The following is a 26,615-nucleotide window of genomic DNA, read 5'->3' as shown; positions in this document are numbered from 1 at the left end:
ACGTACACACACATACACACATGCACACAGACACGTACACACGCGCGCACACAGACACACGTACACACATGCACACAGACACGTACACACACACACAGACACGTACACACATGCACACAGACACGTACACACATGCACACAGACACGTACACACACACACACACACACGTACACATGCACACAGACACGTACACATGCGCGCACACAGACACACGTACACACATGCACACCTGTACGCGCACACACATGTGCACGCACACATACATACACGCACACATACATACACACACACACATACACACACACACATACACACACACACTCACAACATACACGTGCACGCACATACACGTGCACGCACACATACATACACGCACACATACATACACGCACACATACATACACGCACACATACATACACGCACACATACATACACGCACACATACATATACACACACACGCACACATACACACACTCACACACATACACACACACAGACATGCGCACATACATACACAGAGCAGGAAAGGCACAGTTTCAAGCCCTTCCACTACAGTATATCGAGGGGCTGCACTCAGTGTTAAACCCCCCTCGGGCTCTATGTATCAGAAAATGTTGAAATGAAATGCACATTTAATCCGTTGTGTAAATTGAGTACCATGTACTGCATTTAATTTGTACAGTGTTACACATAATGTAACTTGTGGATTGCATTGTACTGAATTTCGACCAGTGTATTGTATTAAATTTTTATGAATAAAGAACATTTTTGAAACAAAAAACCCCCCCCTGCTTTTCCCTCAGTCCCACACCGCACAAGATCAGGGATGGAGCCTGGGCTTTTCCTGCTGTGTGTGTGTGGGGGGGGGGGGGGGGGGGGGGAGGGGGGCTCAGTCCCACACCGGGTGTGAGATCAGGCTAACTCGGCACTAGGCCGGGAATGGAGCCTGGGTTTTTCCTGCTCTGTGTGTGTGCGTGTGTGTGGGGGCGCTCAGTCCAACACCGGGTGTGAGATCAGGCTAACTCAGCACTAGGCCGGGAATGGAGCCTGGGGCTCTCCTGCTCTGTGTGTGCGTGTGTGTGTGTGGGGGCGCTCAGTCCCACACCGGGTGTGAGATCAGGCTAACTCGGCACTAGGCCGGGAATGGAGCCTGGGGCTCTCCTGCGGACGTAATTGAATATTGGGAAGACCGAAGCCATTATCTTCAGTCCCCGCCACAAACTGCGTTCCCTATCCACTGACTCCATCCCTCTCCCTAACTCCTGTCTGAGGCTGAACCACACGGTTCGCTACCTCGCTGTCACATTTGACCCCGAAACGAGCTTCCCACCACATATCCCGCAGCATAACTAAACCCGCCTGTTTCCCCCTCCCTCACATCGCCCGTCTCCGGCCCCTGTCTCAGCTCATCCGCTGCTGAAGTCCTCATCCGTGCCTTTGTTATCTCCAGACTTGACTATTCCAACGCACTCCTGGCCGGCCTCCCACATTCTACCCCACGTAAAGTAGAGGTGATCCAAAACTCGGCTGCCCCCGTGTCCTAACTCACACCCAGTCCCACTCACCCATCACCCCCTGTGCTCACTGCCCCGTGTACTAACTCACACCGAGTCCCACTCACCCATCACCCCCTGTGCTCACTGCCCCGTGTTCTAACTCACACCAAGTCCCGCTCACCCATCACCCCCTGTGCTCACTGCCCCCGTGTCCTAACTCACACCCAGTCCCACTCACCCATCACCCCCTGTGCTCACTGCCCCGTGTCCTAACTCACACCGAGTCCCACTCACCCATCACCCCCTGTGTTCACTGCCCCGTGTCCTAACTCACACCCAGTCCCACTCACCCATCACCCCGTGTTCACTGCCCCGTGTCCTAACTCACACCGAGTCCCACTCACCCATCACCCACTGTGCTCGCTGCCCCGTGTCCTAACTCACACCGAGTCCCACTCACCCATCACCCCCTGTGCTCACTGCCCCGTGTCCTAACTCACACCCAGTCCCGCTCACCCATCACCCCCTGTGCTCACTGCCCCGTGTCCTAACTCACACCGAGTCCCACTCACCCATCATCCCCTGTGCTCACAGCCCCGTGTCCTAACTCACACCGAGTCCCACTCACCCATCACCCGCTGTGCTCGCTGCCCCGTGTCCTAACTCACACCCAGTCCCGCTCACCCATCACCCCCTGTGCTCGCTGCCCCGTGTCCTAACTCGCACCCAGTCCCGCTCACCCATCACTCCCTGTGCTCACTGCCCCGTGTCCTAACTCACACAGAGTCCCGCTCACCCATCACCCGCTGTGCTCACTGACCTACATTGGCTCCCGGTTAAGCAACGCCTCAATTTCAAAATTCTCATCCTTGTATTTAAATCCCTCCATGGCCCCTTGCCCCCTCCCTATTTCTGTAACCTCCTCCAGCCCCTACACCCCTCCCTATCTCTGTAACCTCCTCCAGCCCCTACACCCTTCCCTATCTCTGTAACCTCCTCCAGCCCCTACACCCCGCCCTATCTCTGTAACCTCCTCCAGCCCCTACACCCCTCCCTATCTCTGTAACCTCCTCCAGCCCCTACACCCCTCCCTATCTCTGTAACCTCCTCCAGCCCCTACACCCTTCCCTATCTCTGTAACCTCCTCCAGCCCCTACACCCCGCCCTATCTCTGTAACCTCCTCCAGCCCCTACACCCCTCCCTATCTCTCGAACTTCCTCCAGCCCCTACACCCCTCCCTATCTCTGTAACCTCCTCCAGCCCCTACACCCCTCCCTATCTCTGTAACCTCCTCCAGCCCCTACACCCTTCCCTATCTCTGTAACCCCCTCCAGCCCCTACACCCCTCCCTATCTCTCGAACTTCCTCCAGCCCCTACACCCCTCCCTATCTCCGTAACCTCCTCCAGCCCCACAACCGAGATCTCTGCGCTCCTCTAATTCTGCCCTCTTGAGCATCCCCGATTATAATCGCTCAATTATTGGCGGCCGTGCCTTCAGCTGCCTGGGCCCTCAGCTCTGGAACTCCCTCCCTAAACCTCTCCACCGCTCTTTCCTCCTTCAAGACGCTCCTTAAAGCCTTCCTCTATGACCAAGCTGTTGGTCACCTGCGCTAATTTCTACTTGTGCAGCTCGGTGTCAAATTTTTATCGCATAATCCTCCTGTGAGTTGCCTTGGGACGTTTCACGACGTTAAACGCACTCTATAAATACAAGTCGTTATTGCCGTAACCCGCCAGCTCACCTGGACGTGTTTACGGCTCTCTCGGAAGCCCTCGGCCAGTAGAGTGACAACGTCCTTGTGGTCGTCGAGCAGTTGCTGCAGGAGCCGGCAGTACTGCCCCTCCACCTCGCTGTTCTTGATCTGGGACGGGAAAGGAAGACCCGCCGGGCGGGCGGGAGTCAGCGGCCGCGCACACATTCACATTTATTGCCCCGGTAGCCGCACAACTCGAGGGGGTGTGTGCGTGTGTCGAGGGGGGTGTGTGTCGAGGGGGGTGTGTGTCGAGGGGGGCGAGGGGTGTGTGCGTCGAGGGGGGTGTGTGTCGAGGGGGGTGTGTGCCGAAGGGGGTGTGTGTCGAGGGGGGCGAGGGGGGTGTGCGTCGAGCGGGGTGTGTGTCGAGGGGGGTGTGTGTCGAGGGGGGTGTGTGTCGAGGGGGGCGAGGGTCGAGGGGGGTGTGCGTCGAGGGGGGCGTGCGTCGAGGGGGGTGTGCGTCGAGGGGGGTGTGCGTCGAGGGGGGTGTGCGTCGAGGGGGGTGTGCGTCGAGGGGAGTGTGTGTGTCGAGGGGGGTGTGTGTCGAGGGGGGTGTGTGTCGAGGGGGGCGAGGGGTGTGTGCGTCGAGGGGGGTGTGTGTCGAGGGGGGCGAGGGGTGTGTGCGTCGAGGGGGGTGTGCGTCGAGGGGGGTGTGTGTCGAGGGGGGTGTGCGTCGAGGGGGGTGTGTGTCGAGGGGGGCGAGGGGTGTGTGCGTCGAGGGGGGTGTGTGTCGAGGGGGGCGAGGGGTGTGTGCGTCGAGGGGGGTGTGTGTCGAGGGGGGCGAGGGGAGTGTGTGTGTCGAGGGGGGTGTGTGTGTCGAGGGGGGTGTGCGTCGAGGGGGGTGTGCGTCGAGGGGAGTGTGTGTGTCGAGGGGAGTGTGTGTCGAGGGGAGTGTGTGCGTCGAGGGGGGGTGGGTGTGTCGAGGGGGGTGGGTGTGTCGAGGGGGGTGGGTGTGTCGAGGGGGGTGGGTGTGTCGAGGGGGGTGGGTGTGTCGAGGGGGGTGGGTGTGTCGAGGGGGGTGGGTGTGTCGAGGGGGGTGGGTGTGTCGAGGGGGGTGTGTGTGTCGAGGGGGGTGTGTGTGTCGAGGGGGGTGTGCGTCGAGGGGGGTGTGCGTCGAGGGGAGTGTGTGTGTCGAGGGGAGTGTGTGTCGAGGGGAGTGTGTGCGTCGAGGGGGGGTGGGTGTGTCGAGGGGGGTGGGTGTGTCGAGGGGGGTGTGTGTGTCGAGGGGGGTGGGTGTGTCGAGGGGGGTGGGTGTGTCGAGGGGGGTGGGTGTGTCGAGGGGGGTGGGTGTGTCGAGGGGGGTGGGTGTGTCGAGGGGGGTGGGTGTGTCGAGGGGGGTGGGTGTGTCGAGGGGGGTGGGTGTGTCGAGGGGGGTGGGTGTGTCGAGGGGGGTGGGTGTGTCGAGGGGGGTGGGTGTGTCGAGGGGAGTGTGTGTCGAGGGGAGTGTGTGTCGAGGGGGGTGGGTGTGTCGAGGGGGGTGTGTGTGTCGAGGGGGGTGGGTGTGTCGAGGGGGGTGTGTGTGTCGAGGGGAGTGTGTGTCGAGGGGGGTGGGTGTGTCGAGGGGAGTGTGTGTCGAGGGGAGTGTGTGTCGAGGGGGGTGGGTGTGTCGAGGGGGGTGGGTGTGTCGAGGGGGGTGGGTGTGTCGAGGGGGGTGTGTGTGTCGAGGGGGGTGGGTGTGTCGAGGGGGGTGGGTGTGTCGAGGGGGGTGGGTGTGTCGAGGGGGGTGTGTGTGTCGAGGGGGGTGTGTGTGTCGAGGGGGGTGTGTGTGTCGAGGGGGGTGGGTGTGTCGAGGGGAGTGTGCGTCGAGGGGGGTGGGTGTGTCGAGGGGGGTGTGTGCGTCGAGGGGGGTGGGTGCGTCGAGAGGGGTGTGTGTGTCGAGGGGAGTGTGTGTCGAGGGGGGTGGTTGTGTCGAGGGGGGTGGGTGTGTCGAGGGGGGTGGGTGTGTCGAGGGGGGTGTGTGTGTCGAGGGGAGTGTGTGTCGAGGGGGGTGTGTGTGTCGAGGGGGGTGTGTGTGTCGAGGGGGGTGTGTGTGTCGAGGGGAGTGTGTGTCGAGGGGGGTGGTTGTGTCGAGGGGGGTGGGTGTGTCGAGGGGGGTGTGTGTGTCGAGGGGGGTGTGTGTCGAGGGGAGTGTGTGTGTGTCGAGGGGGGTGTGTGTGTCGAGGGGAGTGTGTGTGTTCTGTGCGAAGGCTCGGTGGCGATGGGCTTTCTTCTGGACTGAGCTGCTTCCCTCCTCAGTCCTCAGGGCTGTGGTGATACCCGCCCTCCTGTGTGGCTCAGAGACACGGACCATGTACAGTAGGTATCTCACCCCCAGCTCATGGTCTACAGGGCTGTAGTGATACCCGCCCTCCTGTGTGGCTCAGAGACACGGACCATGTACAGTAGGTATCTCACCCCCAGCTCATGGTCTACAGGGCTGTAGTGATACCCGCCCTCCTGTGTGGCTCAGAGACACGGACCATGTACAGTAGGTATCTCACCCCCAGCTCATGGTCTACAGGGCTGTAGTGATACCCGCCCTCCTGTATGGCTCAGAGACACGGACCACGTACAGTAGACACCTCGAGTCGCTGGAGAAATACCACCAACGCTGTCTCCGCAAGATCCTGCAAATCCCCCGGGAGCACAGACGCACCAACGTTAGCGTCCTCGACCAGGCCCAACATCCCCAGCATCGAAGCACTGACCACACTCGACCAGCTCCGCTGGGCAGGGCCACATTGGCCGCATGTCCCCCCGAGACACGAGACTCCCAAAGCAAGCGCTCTACTCGGAACTCCTTCACGGCAAACGAGCCAAAGGTGGGCAGAGGAAACGTTACAAGGGACCACCCTCAAAGCCCCTCCCTGATATAAAGTGCAACATCCCCACCGACACCTGGGAGTCCCTGGGCCCAAAGACCAGTCCGCCCCTAAGTGGAGGAAGTGCATCCGGGAGGGCGCTGAGCACCTCGAGTCTCGTCGCCGAGAGCGCGCAGAAACCAAGCGCAGGCAGCGGAAGGAGCGTGCGGCAAACCAGTCCCACCCTCCCCTTCCCTCAACGTCTGTCTGTCCCACCTGTGACAGGGACTGTGTGTGTCGTATCGGACTGTTCAGTCACCTCAGGGCTCAAGTTAAGAGTGGAGGCAAGTCTTCCTCGATTGCGAGGGACTGCGTGTGCGTGCGTGCGTTCCTCAGTCCCACACTGCGCGGGATCAGGCTCACTCAGTTCGAGGCCGGGGTTAGATTACTTGTCCGATATCCAGTACTGGATCAGCAGAAATCTTCTCCAGTTAAATATTGGGAGGGCCGAAGCCATTGTCTCGGCGGCCCTGGAAAGGGTGCAGAAGGGGGCCACTGGACTAATTCCAAGTCTAAGGCATCTTAGTGATCGAGATGGGTTAAAAGAGTTGGGACTCTTTCCCTGAGAGCAGCACAGACTTAGGGGGGGGTATCTGACAATGAAAAGATGGTGTTCCAGCTGACCGTTTATTTCAATGAAATAGGTCAGGCAGGACCAGGGGGCACAGATTGAAGTTGTCGCCATGCTCCACGGCGACATGCAAGGCCGCGATCCTGACCAACGCATCCACCACAGACCCAGTCCACGTCCGGACCGGGGTCAAGCGAGGCTGCGTCAATGGCCCCGACCCTCTTCCCAATCTTCCTCGCTGCCGTGCTCCGCCTCACAGCCGACAAGCTCGCCGCTGATCTCGGTCCGATGTCAGGAGGTGGTTTTTTCCCCGGAGAAGCGCCGACCTCTGGTACAAGCGGTTGTTTCAGGTGGTGGGTGACAACTCGCTGAATTCCTTGGAGCGCGAGCCGGATTCGTTCCTGGCTGCGGGGCGATCGCCTCCGACAGAACCTGGGGAACTGCAGGGAAGTTAATGGCCAGAGCGATCTCCTGGACTGATTTCGATCGCACAGATGGGTTGCAGAGGAATTTCCCAGATTTCTCACCCCACCTCCCCGGAATTGGCCTGGGTTTTTTAAAAATCTGGGGTTTTTTTTGCCTCTCCCGGGAGATAAAATGCTTTGGGGTGGGGTGGAGTGTCGATATTGAGATGCACAACCTATCGCAATTGTGTGGGACAGGCTCGAGGGCCCAGATGGTCTTGGCCTGTCGTCACTGTCCGCAGGTCTTTGCTACCCACCACAAACTGCGTTCCCTGGCCACCGACTGCATCCCTCTCCCGAGCATCTGTCCGAGGCGGAACCAGACTGTTCGCAATCTGGGTGTCATATTTGACCCTGAAATGAGCTTCCGGCCACATATCCGCAGCACAACTAAGGCTGCCTCGCTCCCCCTCCGGAACACCGCCCTCGTCTCCGCTCATCCACTGCTCAAACCCTCATCCGTGCCTTTGTTACAGCGAGACTTGACTATGTTAACGCACTCCTCTCCCCTACGTAAACTTGAGGTCAGCCAACTCTCGGCTGCCCCGTGTCCTAACTCGCACCACGTCCCGCTCACCCAGAAAATAGGTGCAGGAGTCGGCCATTCGGCCCATCGAGCCTGCACCACCATTCAATGTGATCATGGCTGATCATTCCCTCAGTACCCCATTCCTGCTTTCTCTCCATACCCCTTGATCCCTTTAGCCGTAAGGGCCACATCTAACTCCCGTTTGAATATATCTAACGAACTGGCCTCAACAACTCTCTGTGGTAGAGAATTCCACAGGTTCACCACTCTCTGGGTGAAGAAGTTTCTCCTCATCTCGGTCCTAAATGGCTTACCCCTTATCCTTAGACTGTGACCCCTGGTTCTGGACTTCCCCAACATCGGGAACATTCTTCCTGCATCCAACCTGTCCAGTCCCGTCAGAATTTTATATGTTTCTATGAGATCCCCTCTCATTCTTCTAAATTCCAGTGAATACAGGCCCAGTCGATCCAGTCTCTCCTCATATGTCAGTCCTGCCATCCTGGGAATCAGTCTGGTAAACCTTCGCTGCACTCCCTCAATAGCAAGAACATTCTTCCTCAGATTAGGAGACCAAAACTGAACACAATATTCCAGGTGTGGCCTCACCAAGGCCCTGTACAACTGCAGTAAGACCTCCCTGCTCCTATACTCACATCCTCTCGCTATGAAGGCCAACATACCATTTGCCTTCTTCACCTCCTGCTGTACCTGCATGTTAACTTTCAATGACTGATGTACCATGACACCCAGGTCTCGTTGCACCTCCCCTTTTCCTAATCTGTCATTATTCAGATAATATTCTGCCTTCCTGTTTTTGCCACCACTGTGCTCGCTGGCCTACATTGGCTCCCGGTCAAGCAACGCCTCAATTTCAAAACTCTCATATATTTTCAAATCCCTCCAACCCCCCCCCCCCCCCCCACTGGGGCCTCCCCCACCCCCGACCCTCGCAGATGTCTGCGCTCCTCTAATTCTGCCCTCCTGACCATCCCTGATTATAATCGCTCCACCATCGGTGGCCGTGCCTTCTGTTGCCTGGGCCCCAAGCTCTGGAACTCCCTCCCTAAACCTCTCCACCTCTCTTCCTCTCTTTCCTCCATCAAGACGCTCCTTAAAACATCTCTCTTTGACCAAGCTGCGTTAATTTCTACTTACGCGGCTCAGTGTCAAATTTCTATCTCATAACACTCCTGTGAATCGCCTTGGGACGTTACACTATGTTAACATCGCTATATAAATTTGTTGTTGATGTTCCTGGGATGTGGGCGTCGCTGGCAAGGCCGGCATTTATCGCCCATCCCTAATTGCCCCTTGAGAAGGTGGTGGTGAGCCCCCTTCTTGAACCGCTGCAGTCCCGTGTGGTGAAGGTGCTCCCACAGTGCTGTTAGGGAGGGAGTTCCAGGATTGTGACCCAGCGACGATGAAGGAACGGCCGACACATGACCAAGTCGGGATGGAGTGCACGAGACTGGGAGGGGAACGTGGAGGTGGTGGTGTTCCCATGCGCCTGCTAGGTGGTAGAGGTCGCGGGATTGGGAGGTGCTGCCGAAGAAGCCTTGGCCAGTTGCTGCAACGCTTCCTGTGGACAGTATACACTGGTACGCCGATGTTGGAGGGAGTGGATGTTTAAACCGGTGGTTGGCATACAGAGACTGGTGTATTTGGATTTCCAAAAAGCATTCGATAAGGTGCCACATAAGAGGTTACTGTGCAAGATAAAAGTTCACGGGGTTGGGGGATATATATTAGCATGGAGAGAGGATTGGCTAACAGAACACAGAGAGTCGGGATAAATGGGTCATTTTCCGGTTGGCAACCAGTAACCAGTGGGGTACCGCAGGGATCGGTTCTGGGACCCCAACTATTTACAATCTATATTAACGACTTGGAAGAAGGGACTGAGTGTAACGTAGCCAGGTTTGCTGATGATACAAAGATGGGAGGAAAGGCAAATTGTGAGGAGGACACAAAAAATCTGCAAAGGGACATAGACAGGCTAAGTGAGCGGGTGAAAATTTGGCAGATGGAGTATAATGTTGGAAAGTGTGAGGTCATGCACTTTGGCAGAAATAACAGAAAAGCAAATTGCAATGCATCTCCATTTAAATTATAAAGTGCTGCAGTACAGCGGGACCTGGGGGTACTTGTGCATGAAACACAAAAGGATAGTATGCAGGTACAGCAAGTGATCAGGAAGGGCCAATGGTATCTTGGCCTTTATTACAAAGGGGATGGAGTATAAAAGCAGGGAAGTCTTGCTACAGTTATACAGGGTATTGGTGAGGCCACACCTGGAATACTGCGTACAGTTTTGGTTTCCATATTTACAAAAGGATATACTTAATTTGGAGGCAGTTCAGAGAAGGTTCACTCGGTTGATTCCGGAGATGAGGGAGTTGACTTATGAGGAAAGGTTGAGTAGGTTGGGCCTCTACTCATTGGAATTCAGAAGAATGAGGTGTGATCTTATCGAAACTCTAAGATTATGAGGGGGCTTGGCAGGGTGGATGCAGAGAGGATGTTTCCACTCATAGGTGAAACTAAAATTAGGGGACATAGTCTTAGAATAAGGGGCCGCCCATTTAAAACTGAGATGAGGAGGAATTTCTTCTCTCAGAGGGTTGTAAATCTGTGGAATTCGCTGCCTGAGAGAGCTGTGGAAGCTGGGACAGTGAATAAATTTAAGACAGTTTCTTAACTGATGTGAGGGGATAAGGGGTTATGGGGAGCGGGTGGGGAAGTGGAGCTGAGTCCATGATCGGATCAGCCATGATCTTATTGAATGGCGGAGCAGGCTCGAGGGGCCGAATGGCCTACTCCTGCTCCTATTTCTGATGGTCTTATACTTATTTATTGGGGACTTGGCCTGGAGGGTGTTGCACGGAGCAGTCCCGTGCATTAAGTTTTTAAGTTGGTTCACGGGCTCCCAGGCCGCCTGTAATTTCTGCGGTCTGGAGGAGTCCATGTTCCATGCTTATGTTGAGTGTGCGAGATTGCAGCCCCTGTTCCAATATCTGAGTGGGGCTGCTCCTCAAATTCGGGTTGCACTTCAGTCCCACACTCCTGATCTTTGGGGTACCCTGTGCGGAGGGGAGCGGGCAGGTCGGAAGGCCTCCTCGTCGGTCTGCTCCTGGGCCTGGCCAAAGGGGGCCATCAGCCGGTCCGGGCAGCGGGCGGTCGTTCAGCCCGACTGCCTGCCTCTCGTCCGCGGTTACATCCGAGCCAGGGTGTCCCTGGAGATGCAGCACGCGGTGTCCACCGGTACGCTCGCGGCCTTCCGCGAGAGGTGGGCGCCGGAGGGACTGGAGTGCGTCATCGCCCCCGGCAACCACATTTTACTTTGATTCTTAATGCCTAAAGTTTAATTTGTTTAACATTGTCGGTTTTGGTGCCCCTTTAATAAGGGGGCACTTGTATTAACGTTTCAACTTAAAATTGCCGAGGCTCCTTGAGCCATGAACTCATTGAATGGCGGTGCAGGCTCGAAGGGCCGAATGGCCTACTCCTGCACCTATTTTCTGTGTTTACTCACCGGTGGAAAGTCACTGAGTTTCTGGAAGGCTCGAATGTACAACTCGTGCTGCAAGAAGAGGAAACACAGGTCAGGCACAAATTAACTCAAGGCGGCAAGGGGTTTTGCTCCGGCATAGAGCATGAAAGGCAGCCCCTCGAGCTTGTTCGTCGTCCAATCAGATCGCGGCTGACCTGTGACCTCTACTCCATTTACCCACCCGTGCTCCATACCCCTAACGTAAGATCACATCAGATATACGGCACAGAAACAGGCCGTTCGGCCCAACCAGTCCGTGCCGGCGTTTGTACTCCACTCGAGCCCCCTCCTGTCTTTCCTCATCTAGCTCTATCAGCATAACCCTCTATTCCCTTCTCCCTCATATCCCTGTCCAGCCTCCCTTTAAATACATCGATACTATTCCCCTCAACCCCTCCCTGTGGCAGCGAGTTCCACATTCTCACCAAGCTCTGGGTAAAGAAGTTTCTCCTGAATTCTCCATTGGGTTTATCAGTGATGATCTTATTTTGATGGCCTCTAGTTCTGGTCTTCCCAAAAGTGGAAACATTCTCTCTGTATCTACTCTATCAAAACCTTTCGTCATTTTAAAGACCTCTATGAGGTCACCCCCTCAGCCTTCTTTTTTCAAGAGACAAGAGACCCAGCCTGTTTATCCTTTCCTGATATGTATACCCTCATATTTCTGGTATCATCCTTGTAAATCTTCTCTGCACCTTCTCCAGTGCCTCTATATCCTTTTTATAATATGGCGACCAGAACTGTGCGCAGTGCTCCAAGTGTGGTCTAACCAGACGAGAACTGTGTACGGTGCTCCAAGTGTGGTCTAACCAGACCAGAACTGTGCACAGTGCTCCAAGTGTGGTCTAACCAGACCAGAACTGTGCACGGTGCTCCAAGTGTGGTCTAACCAGACCAGAACTGTGCACGGTGCTCCAAGTGTGGTCTAACCAGACCAGAACTGTGCACAGTGCTCCAAGTGTGGTCTAACCAGACCAGAACTGTGCACAGTGCTCCAAGTGTGGTCTAACCAGACCAGAACTGTGCACGGTGCTCCAAGTGTGGTCTAACCAGACCAGAACTGTGCACGGTGCTCCAAGTGTGGTCTAACCAGACCAGAACTGTGCACGGTGCTCCAAGTGTGGTCTAACCAGACCAGAACTGTGCACGGTGCTCCAAGTGTGGTCTAACCAGACCAGAACTGTGCACAGTGCTCCAAGTGTGGTCTAACCAGACCAGAACTGTGCGCAGTGCTCCAAGTGTGGTCTAACCAGACCAGAACTGTGCACAGTGCTCCAAGTGTGGTCTAACCAGACCAGAACTGTACACAGTGCTCCAAGTGTGGTCTAACCAGACCAGAACTGTGCGCAGTGCTCCAAGTGTGGTCTAACCAGACCAGAACTGTGCGCAATGCTCCATGTGTGGTCTAACCAGACCAGAACTGTGCACAGTGCTCCAAGTGTGATCTAACCAGACCAGAACTGTACACAGTGCTCCAAGTGTGGTCTAACCAGACCAGAACTGTGCGCAGTGCTCCAAGTGTGGTCTAACCAGACCAGAACTGTGCACAGTGCTCCAAGTGTGGTCTAACCAGACCAGAACTGTGCACAGTGCTCCAAGTGTGGTCTAACCAGACCAGAACTGTGCACAATGCTCCAAGTGTGGTCTAACCAGACCAGAACTGTGCACAGTGCTCCAAGTGTGGTCTAACCAGACCAGAACTGTGCACGGTGCTCCAAGTGTGGTCTAACCAGACCAGAACTGTGCACGGTGCTCCAAGTGTGGTCTAACCAGACCAGAACTGTGCACAGTGCTCCAAGTGTGGTCTAACCAGACCAGAACTGTGCACAGTGCTCCAAGTGTGGTCTAACCAGACCAGAACTGTGCACGGTGCTCCAAGTGTGGTCTAACCAGATCAGAACTGTGCACGGTGCTCCAAGTGTGGTCTAACCAGACCAGAACTGTGCACGGTGCTCCAAGTGTGGTCTAACCAGACCAGAACTGTGCACGGTGCTCCAAGTGTGGTCTAACCAGACCAGAACTGTGCACAGTGCTCCAAGTGTGGTCTAACCAGACCAGAACTGTGCGCAGTGCTCCAAGTGTGGTCTAACCAGACCAGAACTGTGCGCAGTGCTCCATGTGTGGTCTAACCAGACCAGAACTGTGCACAGTGCTCCAAGTGTGATCTAACCAGACCAGAACTGTACACAGTGCTCCAAGTGTGGTCTAACCAGACCAGAACTGTGCGCAGTGCTCCAAGTGTGGTCTAACCAGACCAGAACTGTGCGCAGTGCTCCATGTGTGGTCTAACCAGACCAGAACTGTGCACAGTGCTCCAAGTGTGATCTAACCAGACCAGAACTGTACACAGTGCTCCAAGTGTGGTCTAACCAGACCAGAACTGTGCACAGTGCTCCAAGTGTGGTCTAACCAGACCAGAACTGTGCACAGTGCTCCAAGTGTGGTCTAACCAGACCAGAACTGTGCACAGTGGTCCAAGTGTTGTCTAAGGTTCGATACAGGTTCAGCATAAATTCCCTACTTTTCAAATCTAGTCCTAGTGCTTGCTTTGCTTTTTCTATGGCCTTGCTATCCTGTGTTGCAACCTTTAGTGATTTGTGTCTTTGTACTCCGAGATCCCTTTGTTCCTCTATCCCACCCTCCAAGTAATAAGTGACCTCCCTATTCTTCCTACCAAACTGTAATCATCATCATCATGGGCAGTCCCTCGGAATCGAGGAAGACTTGCTTCCACTCTTAACATGAGCCCTTTGGTGGCTGAACTGTCCAATACGGGAGCCACAGTCCCTGTCACAGGTGGGACAGACAGTGGTTGAGGGAAGGGGAGGGTGGGACTGGTTTGCCGCACGCTCCTTCCGCTGCCTGTGCTTGTTTCTGTGCGCTCTCGGCACCCCCTCCCGGATGCACTTCCTCCACTTAGGGGCGGACTGGTCTTTGGGCCCAGGGACTCCCAGGTGTCGGTGGGGATGTTGCACTTTATATCAGGGAGGCTTTGAGGTAATACCTCACATTTATCTGTGTTGAACTTAATTTGCCAATTCGATGCCCACTCTGCAAGTTTATTAATGTCCGGCAATTTGTTGCAGTCCTCATCAGTACTGACGATCGCCCCGCGCCCCTCTCCCATCCCAATTTGGTGTCATCTGCAAATTTAGAAATTGGGCCAAAAATTGTGGCCTCACCAGCTGAGTACGAAGTACATAGGCCCCCTCGAGGCCTCGCAAAAGCCGGTTCTCATTTTTTCCCCTCCCTCCCTATCGAACCGCTTTCATAATCTTAAAGTCATCTATCAGGTCACCTCTCAGTATGTTCTAAGTAACTGTAAGTCGCACTCACCACTTGAAGAATAGTGGGGTTGCAGCCCAGGATGAAGGGAAGGTTCCGAATGCTCTTTATCCGATGTGCGATGCGTACCGGAAGCTCCTTGAGAAGATAGCGGGAACTTTTCTAGATTTCCAAGAAAGCATAGGAGACAAATACGTTCAAATGTAACCCCGGTTTAGTGGAATATCTCATCCCCTCACTCCCCGTACCCTTTAATATCCCACCCAGTCTAATCCCACTCTCCCCTCACTCCCCATACCCTTTAATATCCCACCCAGTCTAATCCCACTCTCCCCTCACTCCCCATACCCTTTAATATCCCACCCAGTCTAATCCCACTCTTCCCTCACTCCCCGTACCCTTTAATATCCCACCCAGTCTAATCCCACTCTCCCCCTCAATCCCCATACCCTTTAATATCCCACCCAGTCTAATCCCACTCTCCCCTCACTCCCCATACCCTTTAATATCCCACCCAGTCTAATCCCACTCTCCCCTCACTCCCCATACCCTTTAATACCCCACCCAGTCTAATCCCACTCCCCCCGCTCACTCCCCATACCCTTTAATACCCCACCCAGTCTAATCCCACTCCCCCCCCTCACTCCCCATACCCTTTAATATCCCACCCAGTCTAATCCCACTCTCCCCTCACTCCCCGTAACCTTTAATATCCCACCCAGTCTAATCCCATTCTCCCCCTCACTCCCCGTACCCTTTAATATCCCACCCAGTCTAATCCCACTCTCCCCTCACTCGCCATACCCTTTAATATCCCACATGGTCTAATCCCACTCTCCCCCTCACTCCCCGTACACTTTAATATCCCACCCAGTCTAATCCCACTCTCCCCCTCACTCCCCGTACCCTTTAATATCCCACCCAGTCTAATCCCACTCTCCCCTCACTCCCCGTACCCTTTAATATCCCACCCAGTCTAATCCCACTCTCCCCTCACTCCCCGTACCCTTTAATATCCCACCCAGTCTAATCCCACTCTCCCCCTCACTCCGCATACCCTTTAATATCCCACCCAGTCTAATCCCACTCTCCTGTTCACTTCCCATGTGCCAAGCAAACGCACCCCCATATACACATGCACACACATATGTATAGCCTCGTGCAAGAAAAACTATACACACTCTCGCTCGCGCGCGCACACACACACACACACACAAACACCTCCACCTACCAGCAGGTGGGATCCATCTGGAGACTTCCCGGCGTACAGCATTGTAGTCGGAGTGAGACGTACTGAAGCCTGGAGACAAAAGAACAAATTGGTGAACTCAAAACCACTCTCAATCCCCCATCCCCCTCCGACAGAGCGGCACTCCCTCAGTACTGCCCCTCCGACAGTGCAGCACTCCCTCAGTACTGCCCCTCCGACAGTGCGGCCCTCCCTCAGTACTGCCCCTCCGACAGTGCAGCACTCCCTCAGTACTGCCCCTCCGACAGTGCGGCTCTCCCTCAGTACTGCCCCTCCGACAGTGCGGCACTCCCTCAGTACTGCCCCTCCGACAGTGCGGCACTCCCTCAGTACTGCCCCTCCGACAGTGCGGCTCTCCCTCAGTACTGCCCCTCCGACAGTGCGGCACTCCCTCAGTACTGCCCCTCCGACAGTGCGGCGCTCCCTCAGTACTGCCCCTCCGACAGTGCGGCACTCCCTCAGTATTGCCCCTCCAACAGTGCGGCACTCCCTCAGCACTGCCCCTCCGACAGTGTGGCGCTCCCTCAGTACTGCCCCTCCGACAGTGCGGCACTCCCTCAGCACTGCCCCGCCGACAGTGCGCCGCTCCCTCAGTACCGCCCCTCCGACAGTGCGGCGCTCCCTCAGTACTGCCCCTCCAACAGTGCGGCGCTCCCTCAGTACCGCCCCTCCGACAGTGCGTCGCTCCCTCAGTACTGCCCCTCCGACAGTGCGGCGCTCCCTCAGTACTGCCCCTCCGACAGTGCGGCACTCCCTCAGTACTGCCCCTCCGACAGTGCGGCGCTCCCTCAGCACTGCCCCTCCGACAGTGCGGTGCTCCCTCAGTACCGCCCCTCCGACAGTGCGGTGCTCCCTCAGCACTGCCCCTCCGACAGTGCGCCGCTCCCTCAGTACTGGTAACTGGGAGTGTCGATCTGGATTAAGGGGCTCAAACCCACACAACCGGCGACCTTTCACCGTTTTGTTGTGTTGGATTTCCCGCTGCCATGTGGACCTTACGGCTAAAAGGATCAAGGGGTATGGAGAGAAAGCAGGAGTGGGGTTCTGAAGTTGCATGATCAGCCATGATCATATTGAATGGTGGTGCAGGCTCGAAGGGCCGAATGGCCTGCTCCTGCAGCTATTTTCTATGTTTATATGTCTCATATTCCGATTTAAAATTTCCCCTTTGCCCTAAAACACCAACTCGTATTTATATATCGCCTTTAACGTAGCAAAACATCCCAAGGTGCTTCACAGCGGAGTAAATCAGACAAAATTTGACACCGAGCCACATAAGGAAATAATAGCCAAGAAATCCTGGCCTCCGTGGGTCCATACATAAGAACATAAGAAATAGGAGCAGGAGTAGGCTATACGGCCCCTCGAGCCTGCTCCACTATTTAATACGATCATGGCTGATCCGATCATGGACTCAGCTCAACTTCCCCGCCCGCTCCCCATAACCCCTGATCGGTTAAGAAACTGTCTCTCTCTGTCTTAAATATATTCAATTACCCAGCCTCCACAGCTCTCTGGGGCAGAGAATTCCACAGATTTACAACCCTCTGAGAGAAGAAATTGCTCCTCATCTCAGTTTTAAATGGGCGGCCCCTTATTCTAAGACCGTGCCCCCTAGTTCTAGTCTCCCCCATCAGTGGAAACATCCTCTCTGCATCCACCTTGTCGAGCCCCCCTCATAATCTTATACGTTTCGATAAGATCACCTCTCATTCTTCTGAACTCCAATGAGTAGAGGCCCAACCGACTCAACCTTTCCTCATAAGTCAACCCCCTCATCCCCGGAATCAACCGAGTGAACCTTCTCTGAACTGCCTCCAAAGCAAGTATATCCTTTCGTAAATATGGAAACCAAAACTGCACGCAGTACTCCAGGTGTGGCCTCACCAATACCCTGTATAACTGTAGCAAGACTTCCCTGCTTTTATACTCCATCCCCTTTGCAATAAAGGCCAAGATACCATTGGTCTTCCTGATCACTTGCTGTATCTGCATACTATCCTTTTGTGTTTCATGCACAAGTAACCCCCAGGTCCCTCTGTACTGCGGCACTTTGTAATCTTTCTCCAGTGCGCCAGTGCAGCCTTCGGCCGCCTGAGGAAAAGAGTGTTTGAAGACCAGGCCCTCAAATCTGCCACCAAGCTCATGGTCTACAGGGCTGTAGTGATACCCGCCCTCCTGTATGGCTCAGAGACGCGGACCATGTACAGTAGACACTTCAAGTCGCTGGAGAAATACCACCAACGATGTCTCCGCAAGATCCTGCAAATCCCCCGGGAGGACAGACGCACCAACGTTAGCGTCCTCGACCAGGCCCAACATCCCCAGCATCGAAGCACTGACCACACTCGACCAGCTCCGCTGGGCAGGGCCACATTGTCCGCACGCCCCCGACACGAGACTCCCAAAGCAAGCGCTCTACTCGGAACTCCTTCACGGCAAGCGAGCCCAAGGTGGGCAGAGGAAACGTTACTGCCCCTCCGACAGTGCTGCACTCCCTCAGTACTGCCCCTCCGACAGTGCTGCGCTCCCTCAGTACTGCCCCTCCGACAGTGCGGCGCTCCCTCAGTACCGCCCCTCCGACAGTGCGGCGCTCCCTCAGTACTGCCCCTCCGACAGTGCGGCGCTCCCTCAGTACTGCCCCTCCGACAGTGCGGCGCTCCCTCAGTACTGCCCCTCCGACAGTGCTGCGCTCTCTCAGTACTGCCCCTCCGACAGTGCGGCACTCCCTCAGTACTGCCCCTCCGACAGTGCGGCGCTCCCTCAGTACTGCCCCTCCGACAGTGCGGCGCTCCCTCAGTACTGCCCCTCCGACAGTGCGGCGCTCCCTCAGCACTGCCCTTCCGACAGTGCTGCGCTCTCTCAGTACTGCCCCTCCGACAGTGCTGCACTCCGTCAGTACTGCCCCTCCAACAGTGCTGCACTCCGTCAGTACTGCCCCTCCAACAGTGCTGCACTCCCTCAGTACTGCCCCTCCAACAGTGCTGCACTCCCTCAGTACTGCCCCTCCGACAGTGCTGCACTCGCTCAGTACTGCCCCTCCGACAGTGCGGCGCTCCCTCAGTACTGCCCCTCTGACAGTGCGGCGCTCCCTCAGTACTGCCCCTCCGACAGTGCGGCGCTCCCTCAGTACTGCCCCTCTGACAGTGCGGCGCTCCCTCAGTACTGCCCCTCCGACAGTGCGGCGCTCCCTCAGTACTGCCCCTCTGACAGTGCGGCGCTCCCTCAGCACTGCAGTGGGAGTGTCAGCCTAGTTTTTGTGCTCAAGTCCCTGGAGTGGGGCTTAAACCCACAACCTTCTGACTCAGAGGTGAGGGTGCTACCCACTGAGACATGGCTGACACGATGGGGAAAGAGCGGGGGGGGGGCAGCGGTGAGTGGGGATAACCAGATAGCTCTTTCTAAGATCGTAAAAGCAGTAAATGCTGGAAATGCTCAGCGGGTCAGGCAGCATCTGTGGAGAGCGACACAGAGTTAATGTTTGAGGTCGACGACCCTTCTCTGGAACGGGACTCTTTCAGATAGCCAGCACAGCCTCGGAGTGCTGCCCGATTCTGTCATTTATCTGCACCAATGCAGAACGTGTATTTATATAGCGCATGTATTCACTGGAGTTTACCAGAATGAGAGGGGATCTCATCGAAACATATAAAATTGGGGGTTGTGAGGCTGGAGGAGGTTACGGGGCTGGAGGAGGTTACAGAGATAGGGGGGGGGTGTAGGGGCTGGAGGAGGTTAGAGATAGGGAGGGGTGTAGGGGCTGGGAGGTGGTTACAGAGATAGGGAGGGGTGTAGGGGCTGGAGGAGGTTACAGAGATAGGGGGGGGGTGTAGGGGCTGGAGGAGGTTAGAGATAGGGAGGGGTGTAGGGGCTGGAGGAGGTTACAGAGATAGAGAGGGGTGCAGGGGCTGGAGGAGGTTACAGAGATAGAGGGGTGCAGGGGCTGGAGGAGGTTACAGAGATAGGGAGGGGTGTAGGGGCTGGGGGTGGTTACAGAGATAGGGAGGGTTGTAGGGGCTGGAGGAGATTACAGAGATAGGGAGGGGTTGTGGGGCTGGAGGAGATTACAGAGATAGGGAGGGGTTGTGGGGCTGGAGGTGGTTACAGAGATAGGGGGGTTGTGGTGCTGGAGGCGGTTACAGAAATAGGGAAGGGGCGAGGGCCATGGAGGGATTTGTAAACAAGGATGAGAATTTTGAAATCGAAGCGTTGCTTGACCGGGAGCCAATGTCGGTCAGCGAGCACAGGGGGTGATGGGTGAGCGGGACTCGGTGCGAGTTAGGACACAGGGGCAGCCGAGTTTGGGATCACCTCTAGTTTACGTCGGGTAGAATGTGGGAGGCCTGCCAGGAGTGCGTTGGAATAGTCAAGACTGGAGGTCGCAAAAGGCACGGATTAAGAGGTGCACAGCCTCCATCTGTGAGCAGACCAGGAACGCATCAGGATCTAATCACTGCTCTCCCTCCCTGGTCTGCGGTGATTTCGTGCGCACACTGCCCCCTCTGCTCTCCTCTGCTCTCCTCTCCTCTCCTCTCCTCTCCTCTCCTCTCCTCTCCTCTCCTCTCCTCTCCTCTCCTCTCCTCTCCTCTCCCCTTCCCTCTCCTCCCCTTCCCCAGGATAGGTCTGAACAGAAATTTAAAAACTTGCCAAAGTTCCTGCTTTTGATCCGGTGGACGCGCGGGGCAAAAGGAAAGGAGGCGGCTGGAGCTGTGCCGCCTCTGCAGTCGAAGAGCATCATCATAGGCAGTCCCTCGAAACGAGGATGGTTTGCTTCCACGCCAAAAAGGGATGAGTTCACAGGTGTTTCAATGAAGGACCTAATATTCCGGATCCCGAACTACATCCTGAAGGGTGGGAGATGCCTGTGGGTGGATTGTTGTAACGTGGGGGTGACCCTTTGAACACCAGCCACCACACGGGGCTTGACAGAGCCGGGTCTTGGTCCAGTGGCAAGGGTTAACCAGGACGACTGGAGACCAGCTCTGCTGCACGGGCCCAGTGCGCCCACAGATCGCACAGTGTGGGCTGGGCCCCCGTGCTGCCCCCTGGGACCCTCGCCTCTCCTGGGCCCCGAACTCACGCCTCCCCTGGGCCCCCGATCACGTCCCTCCACGATCTCTCGCCGCTCCTTCGCCCCGACCTCGCCGCTCCTGCTGTGTCTGGCCCACGCTCCAATCACCGACCTGGACCGTGATGATGGCCCCCTTCACTGCCGTTGCCCTCCTGCTCCAGCTCGCGCTACAGCTTGCCATGGTGCACCGCCACGCTGGTCCAGGGGCCGCTCACCGCTCCTTTTATGGCCCCGACCCGCCGCTGATGGTCTCTCGCAGGTTGGGGTCGCCACGCCAGGCCGAAGAGCACGTCACCCGTCACCGTCTTAATCCTTGCACCTCGGGTGTGCCAGCCGCGGCTCAGTTGGTGGCACTCTGGCCTCGGAGTCAGAAGGTCGAGGGTTCTTCAAGTCCCACTCCAAAGATCTGAGCACAAAAATCCAGGCTGACACTCACAGTGCAGTACTGAGGGAGTGCCGCACTGTCGGAGGGTCAGTACTGAGGGAGTGCCGCACTGTCGGAGGGGCAGTACTGAGGGAGCGCCGCACTGTCGGAGGGGCGGTGCTGAGGGAGCGCCGCACTGTCGGAGGGGCGGTACTGAGGGAGCGCCGCACTGTCGGAGGGGCGGTGCTGAGGGAGCGCCGCACTGTCGGAGGGGCAGTACTGAGGGAGTGCCGCACTGTCGGAGGGGCGGTACTGAGGGAGTGCCGCACTGTCGGAGGGGCAGTACTGAGGGAGCGCCGCACTGTCGGAGGGGCAGTACTGAGGGAGCGCCGCACTGTCGGAGGGGCAGTACTGAGGGAGTGCCGCACTGTGGGAGGGGCAGTACTGAGGGAGCGCCGCACTGTCGGAGGGGCGGTGCTGAGGGAGCGCCGCACTGTCAGAGGGGCGGTACTGAGGGAGCGCCGCACTGTCGGAGGGGCGGTGCTGAGGGAGCGCCGCACTGTCGGAGGGGCAGTACTGAGGGATTGCTGCACTGTCGGAGGGGCGGTACTGAGGGAGCGCCACACTGTCGGAGGGGCGGTGCTGAGGGAGTGCCGCACTGTCGGAGGGGCTGTACTGAGGGAGCGCCGCACTGTCGGAGGGGCGGTACTGAGGGAGCGCCGCACTGTCGGAGGGGCGGTGCTGAGGGAGTGCCGCACTGTCGGAGGGGCAGTACTGAGGGTGTGCCGCACTGTCGGAGGGGCAGTACTGAGGGAGCGCCGCACTGTCGGAGGGGCAGTACTGAGGGAGCGCCGCACTGTCGGAGGGGCGGTACTGAGGGAGCGCCGCACTGTCGGAGGGGCAGTACTGAGGGATTGCTGCACTGTCCGAGGGGCGGTACTGAGGGAGCGCCACACTGTCGGAGGGGCGGTGCTGAGGGAGTGCCGCACTGTCGGAGGGGCAGTACTGAGGGAGTGCCGCACTGTGGGAGGGGCAGTACTGAGGGAGTGCCGCACTGGCGGAGGGGCAGTGCTGAGGGAGCGCCGCACTGTCGGAGGGGCGGTGCTGAGGGAGTGCCGCACTGTGGGAGGGGCAGTACTGAGGGAGTGCCGCACTGTCGGAGGGGCAGTACTGAGGGAGCGCCGCACTGTCGGAGGGACGGTGCTGAGGGAGTGCCGCACTGTCGGAGGGGCAGTACTGAGGGAACGCCGCACTGTCGGAGGGGCAGTACTGAGGGAGCGCCGCACTGTCGGAGGGGCAGTACTGAGGGAGCGCCGTACTGTCGGAGGGGCAGTACTGAGGGAGCGTCGCACTGTCGGAGGGGCAGTACTGAGGGAGTGCCGCACTGTCGGAGGGGCAGTACTGAGGGAGCGCCACACTGTCGGAGGGGCGGTGCTGAGGGAGCGCTGCAGTCGGAGGGGCAGTACTGAGGGAGTGCCGCACTGTCGGAGGGGCAGTACTGAGGGAGAGCCGCACTGTCGGAGGGGCAGTACTGAGGGAGTGCCGCACTGTCGGAGGGGCGGTGCTGAGGGAGAGCCGCACTGTCGGAGGGGCGGTGCTGAGGGAGCGCCGCACTGTCGGAGGGGCCGTCTTTCGAATAAGACGTTAAAACTGAATGTGCCCTGTCAGCTGGATGTAAAAGATCCCAGGGCACTCTTTCGAAAAAGAGCAGGGAAGTTAGCCCTGGTGTCCTGGGGCCAATATTTCATCATCATCGTCGGCAGTCCCTCGGAATCTTGCTTCCACTCTTAACATGAGTCCTTCGGTGGCTGAACAGCCCAATACGAGAGCCACAGTCCCTGTCACAGGTGGGACAGACAGACGTTGAGGGAAGGGGAGGGTGGGACTGGTTTGCCGCACGCTCCTTCCGCTGCCTGCGCTTGGTTTCTGCACGCTCTCGGCGACGAGACTCGAGGTGCTCAGCGCTCCCTCCCGGATGCACTCCCTCCACTTAGGGGCGGACTGGTCTTTGGGCCCAGGGACTCCCAGGTGTCGGTGGGGATGTTGCACTTTATATCAGGGAGGGATTTGAGGGTGGTCCCTTGTAACGTTTCCTCTGCCCACCTTTGGCCCGTTTGCCCGTGAAGGAGATCCGAGTAGAGCGCTCGCTTTGGGGAGTCTCGTGTCTGGGGGACATGCGGACAATGTGGCCCTGCCCAGCGGAGCTGGTCGAGTGTGGTCAGTGCTTCGATGCCGGGGGATGTTGGGCCTGGTCGAGGACGCTAACGTTGGTGCGTCTGTCCTCCCGGGGGATTTGCAGGATCTTGCGGAGACAGCGTTGGTGGTATCTCTCCAGCGACTTGGTGTCTACTGTACAATAGTTATCCCTCAATCAACATCACTAAAAATGGATTATCTGGTCATCATCACATTGCTGTTTGTGGCCGTTTGCTGTGCGCAGGTTTGCTGCCATGTTTCCCACATTACAAGTGGTCACACAAGTGCCAGGCAATGGCCATATCCAACAAGTGAGAGTGCAAGCGCCACCCTTTGACATTCAACGGCATTACCATGGCCGAATCCCCCCACCATCAACATCCTGGGGGTCACCATTGACCAGAAATCGAAGTGGACCAGCCACATAAATACTGTGGCAACAAGAGGTCAGCAGGGTCTACGGTCTGGAACTCCCTGCCTAAACCTCTCCACCTCCCTACCTCTCTTTCCTCCTTCAAGATGCTCCTTGAAACATATCTCTTTGACCAAGCTTTTGGTCACCGCTCCCCAATTTCTACCCCGGCGGCTCGGTGTCAAATTTTTCGCGCATAATACTCCTGTGAAGCACCTTGGGACGTCGCACTAAGCTAAAGGCGCCGTATCAATGCAGAGCTGTTGTTGGGAAAGTTGCAGCTGTGGCTCGGTGCGAGGCTCAAGCACGTGGGGCGATCCCGTCCGGACTGACCCCCCCCCCCCCGTCCGGACGGACGGAATTCCTCCAAGCCCCGAAACCTCCCTCGGGAGCCGGCGCCTCACAGCTCGAGCCTTCCTCCGGGAAACCCCCTCCTGTGCCTTGCAGTTCTGCGCGGAGCGGGATTCCCGTACGGGCTGCTCCTGCACGCTCCCCACTTTGCCGTCCGGACACGCCATGGCGCGCCATCTTGCCGTCCCGGAGGAGGCGGGGGGGGTTCCCCGATGGAGTGCACTCCACGCGGGAGGTCCTCCCTCTATTTATCGGGGACTTGGCCTGGAGGGTGGTGCACGGGGCAGTCCCGCGCAGTAAGTTTTTAAGCGGGTTCACGGGCTCCCGGGCCGCCTGCAATTTCCGCGGTCTGGAGGAGTCCCGTGTTCCACGTTTTTATTGAGTGCGCGAGGTTGCACGATATCTGAAAGGGGGCAGCTCCTCAAATTCTGGTTGCACTTCAGTCCCACGCGCCCCTGGTCTTTGGGGCACCCTGTGCGGAGGGGGAGCGGGCAGGTCGGAAGGGCCTCCCTCGTAGGCCCTGCTCCTGGGCACGGCCAAGGTGGGGCCATCAGCCGGTCCGGGCAGCGGGCGGTCGAGGGGGTCGTTCAGCCCCGACTGCCTGCCTCTCGTCCGCGGTTACATCCGAGCCAGGGGTGTCCCTGGAGATGGAGCACGCGGTGTCCACCGGTACGCTCGCGGCCTTCCGCGAGAGGTGGGCGCCGGAGGGACTGGAGTGTGTCGTCACCCCCGGCAACCAAACTTTAATTAATTTGATTCTTCAATGTTTAAAAGTTTAATTTGGTGAATTTGTCGGCTTCAGTGCCCCTTTAATAAGGGCGCACTTGACTTATCGATTCAGCCAACAATCGTTGTGGCTCAGTGCGTAGCACTCCCGCCTCGGAGTCCGAAGGTTGTGAGTTCAAGTCTCACTCCCGAGACTTGCACACAAATAAATCTGGGCAGACACTCCAGTACACTGCCAGCTTTCGAATGGGGCATTAAACCGAGGCCCCGCCTGTTCTCTCGGGTGGACGCGAAAGATCCCATGGCACTATTTCAAAGAAGAGCAGGGGAGTTATCCCTGAGTATTCAACATTCAGGAAGGATAGAATAAAAGGAAAAGGAGGTGGGGTAGCATTGCTGGTTAAAGAGGAGATTAATGCAATAATTAGGAAGGACATTAGCTTGGATGATGTGGAATCTATATGGGTAGAGCTGCAGAACACCAAAGGGCAAAAAATGTTAGTGGGAGTTGTGTACAGACCTCCAAACAGTAGTAGTGATGTTGGAGAGGACATCAAACAGGAAATTAGGGGTGCATGCAATAAAGGTGCAGCAGTTGTAATGGGTGACTTTAATATGCACATAGATTGGGCTAGCCAAACTGGAAGCAATAGGGTGGAGGAGGATTTCCTGGAGTGCATAAGGGATGGTTGTCTAGACCAATATGTCGAAGAACCAACTAGGGGGGAGGCCATCTTAGACTGGGTGTTGTGTAATGAGAGAGGATTAATTAGCAATCTCATTGCCCCTTGGGGAAGAGTGACCATAATATGGTGGAATTCTGCATTAGGATGGAGAATGAAACAGTTAATTCAGAGACCATGGTCCAGAACTTAAAGAAGGGTAACTTTGAAGGCATGAGGCGTGAATTGGCTAGGATCGATTGGTGAATGATACTTAGGGGGTTGACTGTGGATGGGCAATGGCAGACATTTAGAGACCGCATGGATGAACTACAACAATTGTACATTCCTGTCTGGCGTAAAAATAAAAAAGGGAAGGTGGCTCAACCGTGGCTATCAAGGGGAATCAGGGATAGTATTAAAGCCAAGGAAGTGGCATACAAATTGGCCAGAAATAGCAGCGAACCCGGGGACTGGGAGAAATTTAGAACTCAGCAGAGGAGGACAAAGGTTTGATTAGGGCAGGGAAAATGGAGTACGAGAAGAAGCTTGCAGGGAACATTAAGATGGATTGCAAAAGTTTCTATAGATATGTAAAGAGAAAAAGGTTAGTAAAGACAAACGTAGGTCCCCTGCAGTCAGAATCAGGGGAAGTCATAACGGGGAACAAAGAAATGGCAGACCAATTGAACAAGTACTTTGGTTCGGTATTCACTAAGGAGGACACAAACAACCTTCCGGATATAAAAGGGGTCAGAGGGTCTAGTCAGGAGGGGGAACTGAGGGAAATCTTTATTAGTCGGGAAATTGTGTTGGGGAAATTGATGGGATTGAAGGCCGATAAATCCCCAGGGCCTGTTGGACTGCATCCCAGAGTACTTAAGGAGGTGGCCTTGGAAATAGCGGATGCATTGACAGTCATTTTCCAACATTCCATTAACTCTGGATCAGTTCCTATCGAGTGGAGGGTAGCCAATGTAACCCCACTTTTTAAAAAAGGAGGGAGTCAGCCTGACCTCAGTAGTGGGTAAAATGATGGAATCAATTATTAAGGATGCCATAGCAGCGCATTTGGAAAGAGGTGACATGA

At 56.5% G+C, this 26,615-nt stretch overlaps 1 protein-coding gene across 1 annotated transcript in view; it reads right to left on the bottom strand.

Annotated features, from left to right (window-relative positions):
- LOC139257918 (branched-chain alpha-ketoacid dehydrogenase kinase-like) overlaps positions 1–26,615 on the bottom strand; it is a 77,050-nt gene that overhangs the window by 44,866 nt on the left and 5,569 nt on the right. The window contains exons 2-5 of the mRNA XM_070874665.1: positions 15,726–15,794; positions 14,546–14,656; positions 11,192–11,239; positions 3,244–3,363 (exon numbers count right to left, since the gene is read on the bottom strand). Of these exons, the coding sequence (XP_070730766.1) occupies positions 3,244–3,363; positions 11,192–11,239; positions 14,546–14,656; positions 15,726–15,794 (348 nt within the window). The remainder of the gene's footprint in view (positions 1–3,243; positions 3,364–11,191; positions 11,240–14,545; positions 14,657–15,725; positions 15,795–26,615) is intronic.

Source organism: Pristiophorus japonicus, unplaced genomic scaffold (genome assembly GCF_044704955.1).
Source record: "Pristiophorus japonicus isolate sPriJap1 unplaced genomic scaffold, sPriJap1.hap1 HAP1_SCAFFOLD_929, whole genome shotgun sequence".
NCBI classification, from domain to species: Eukaryota; Metazoa; Chordata; class Chondrichthyes; family Pristiophoridae; genus Pristiophorus; species Pristiophorus japonicus.
This window is presented reverse-complemented; position numbering and strand designations above follow the sequence as displayed.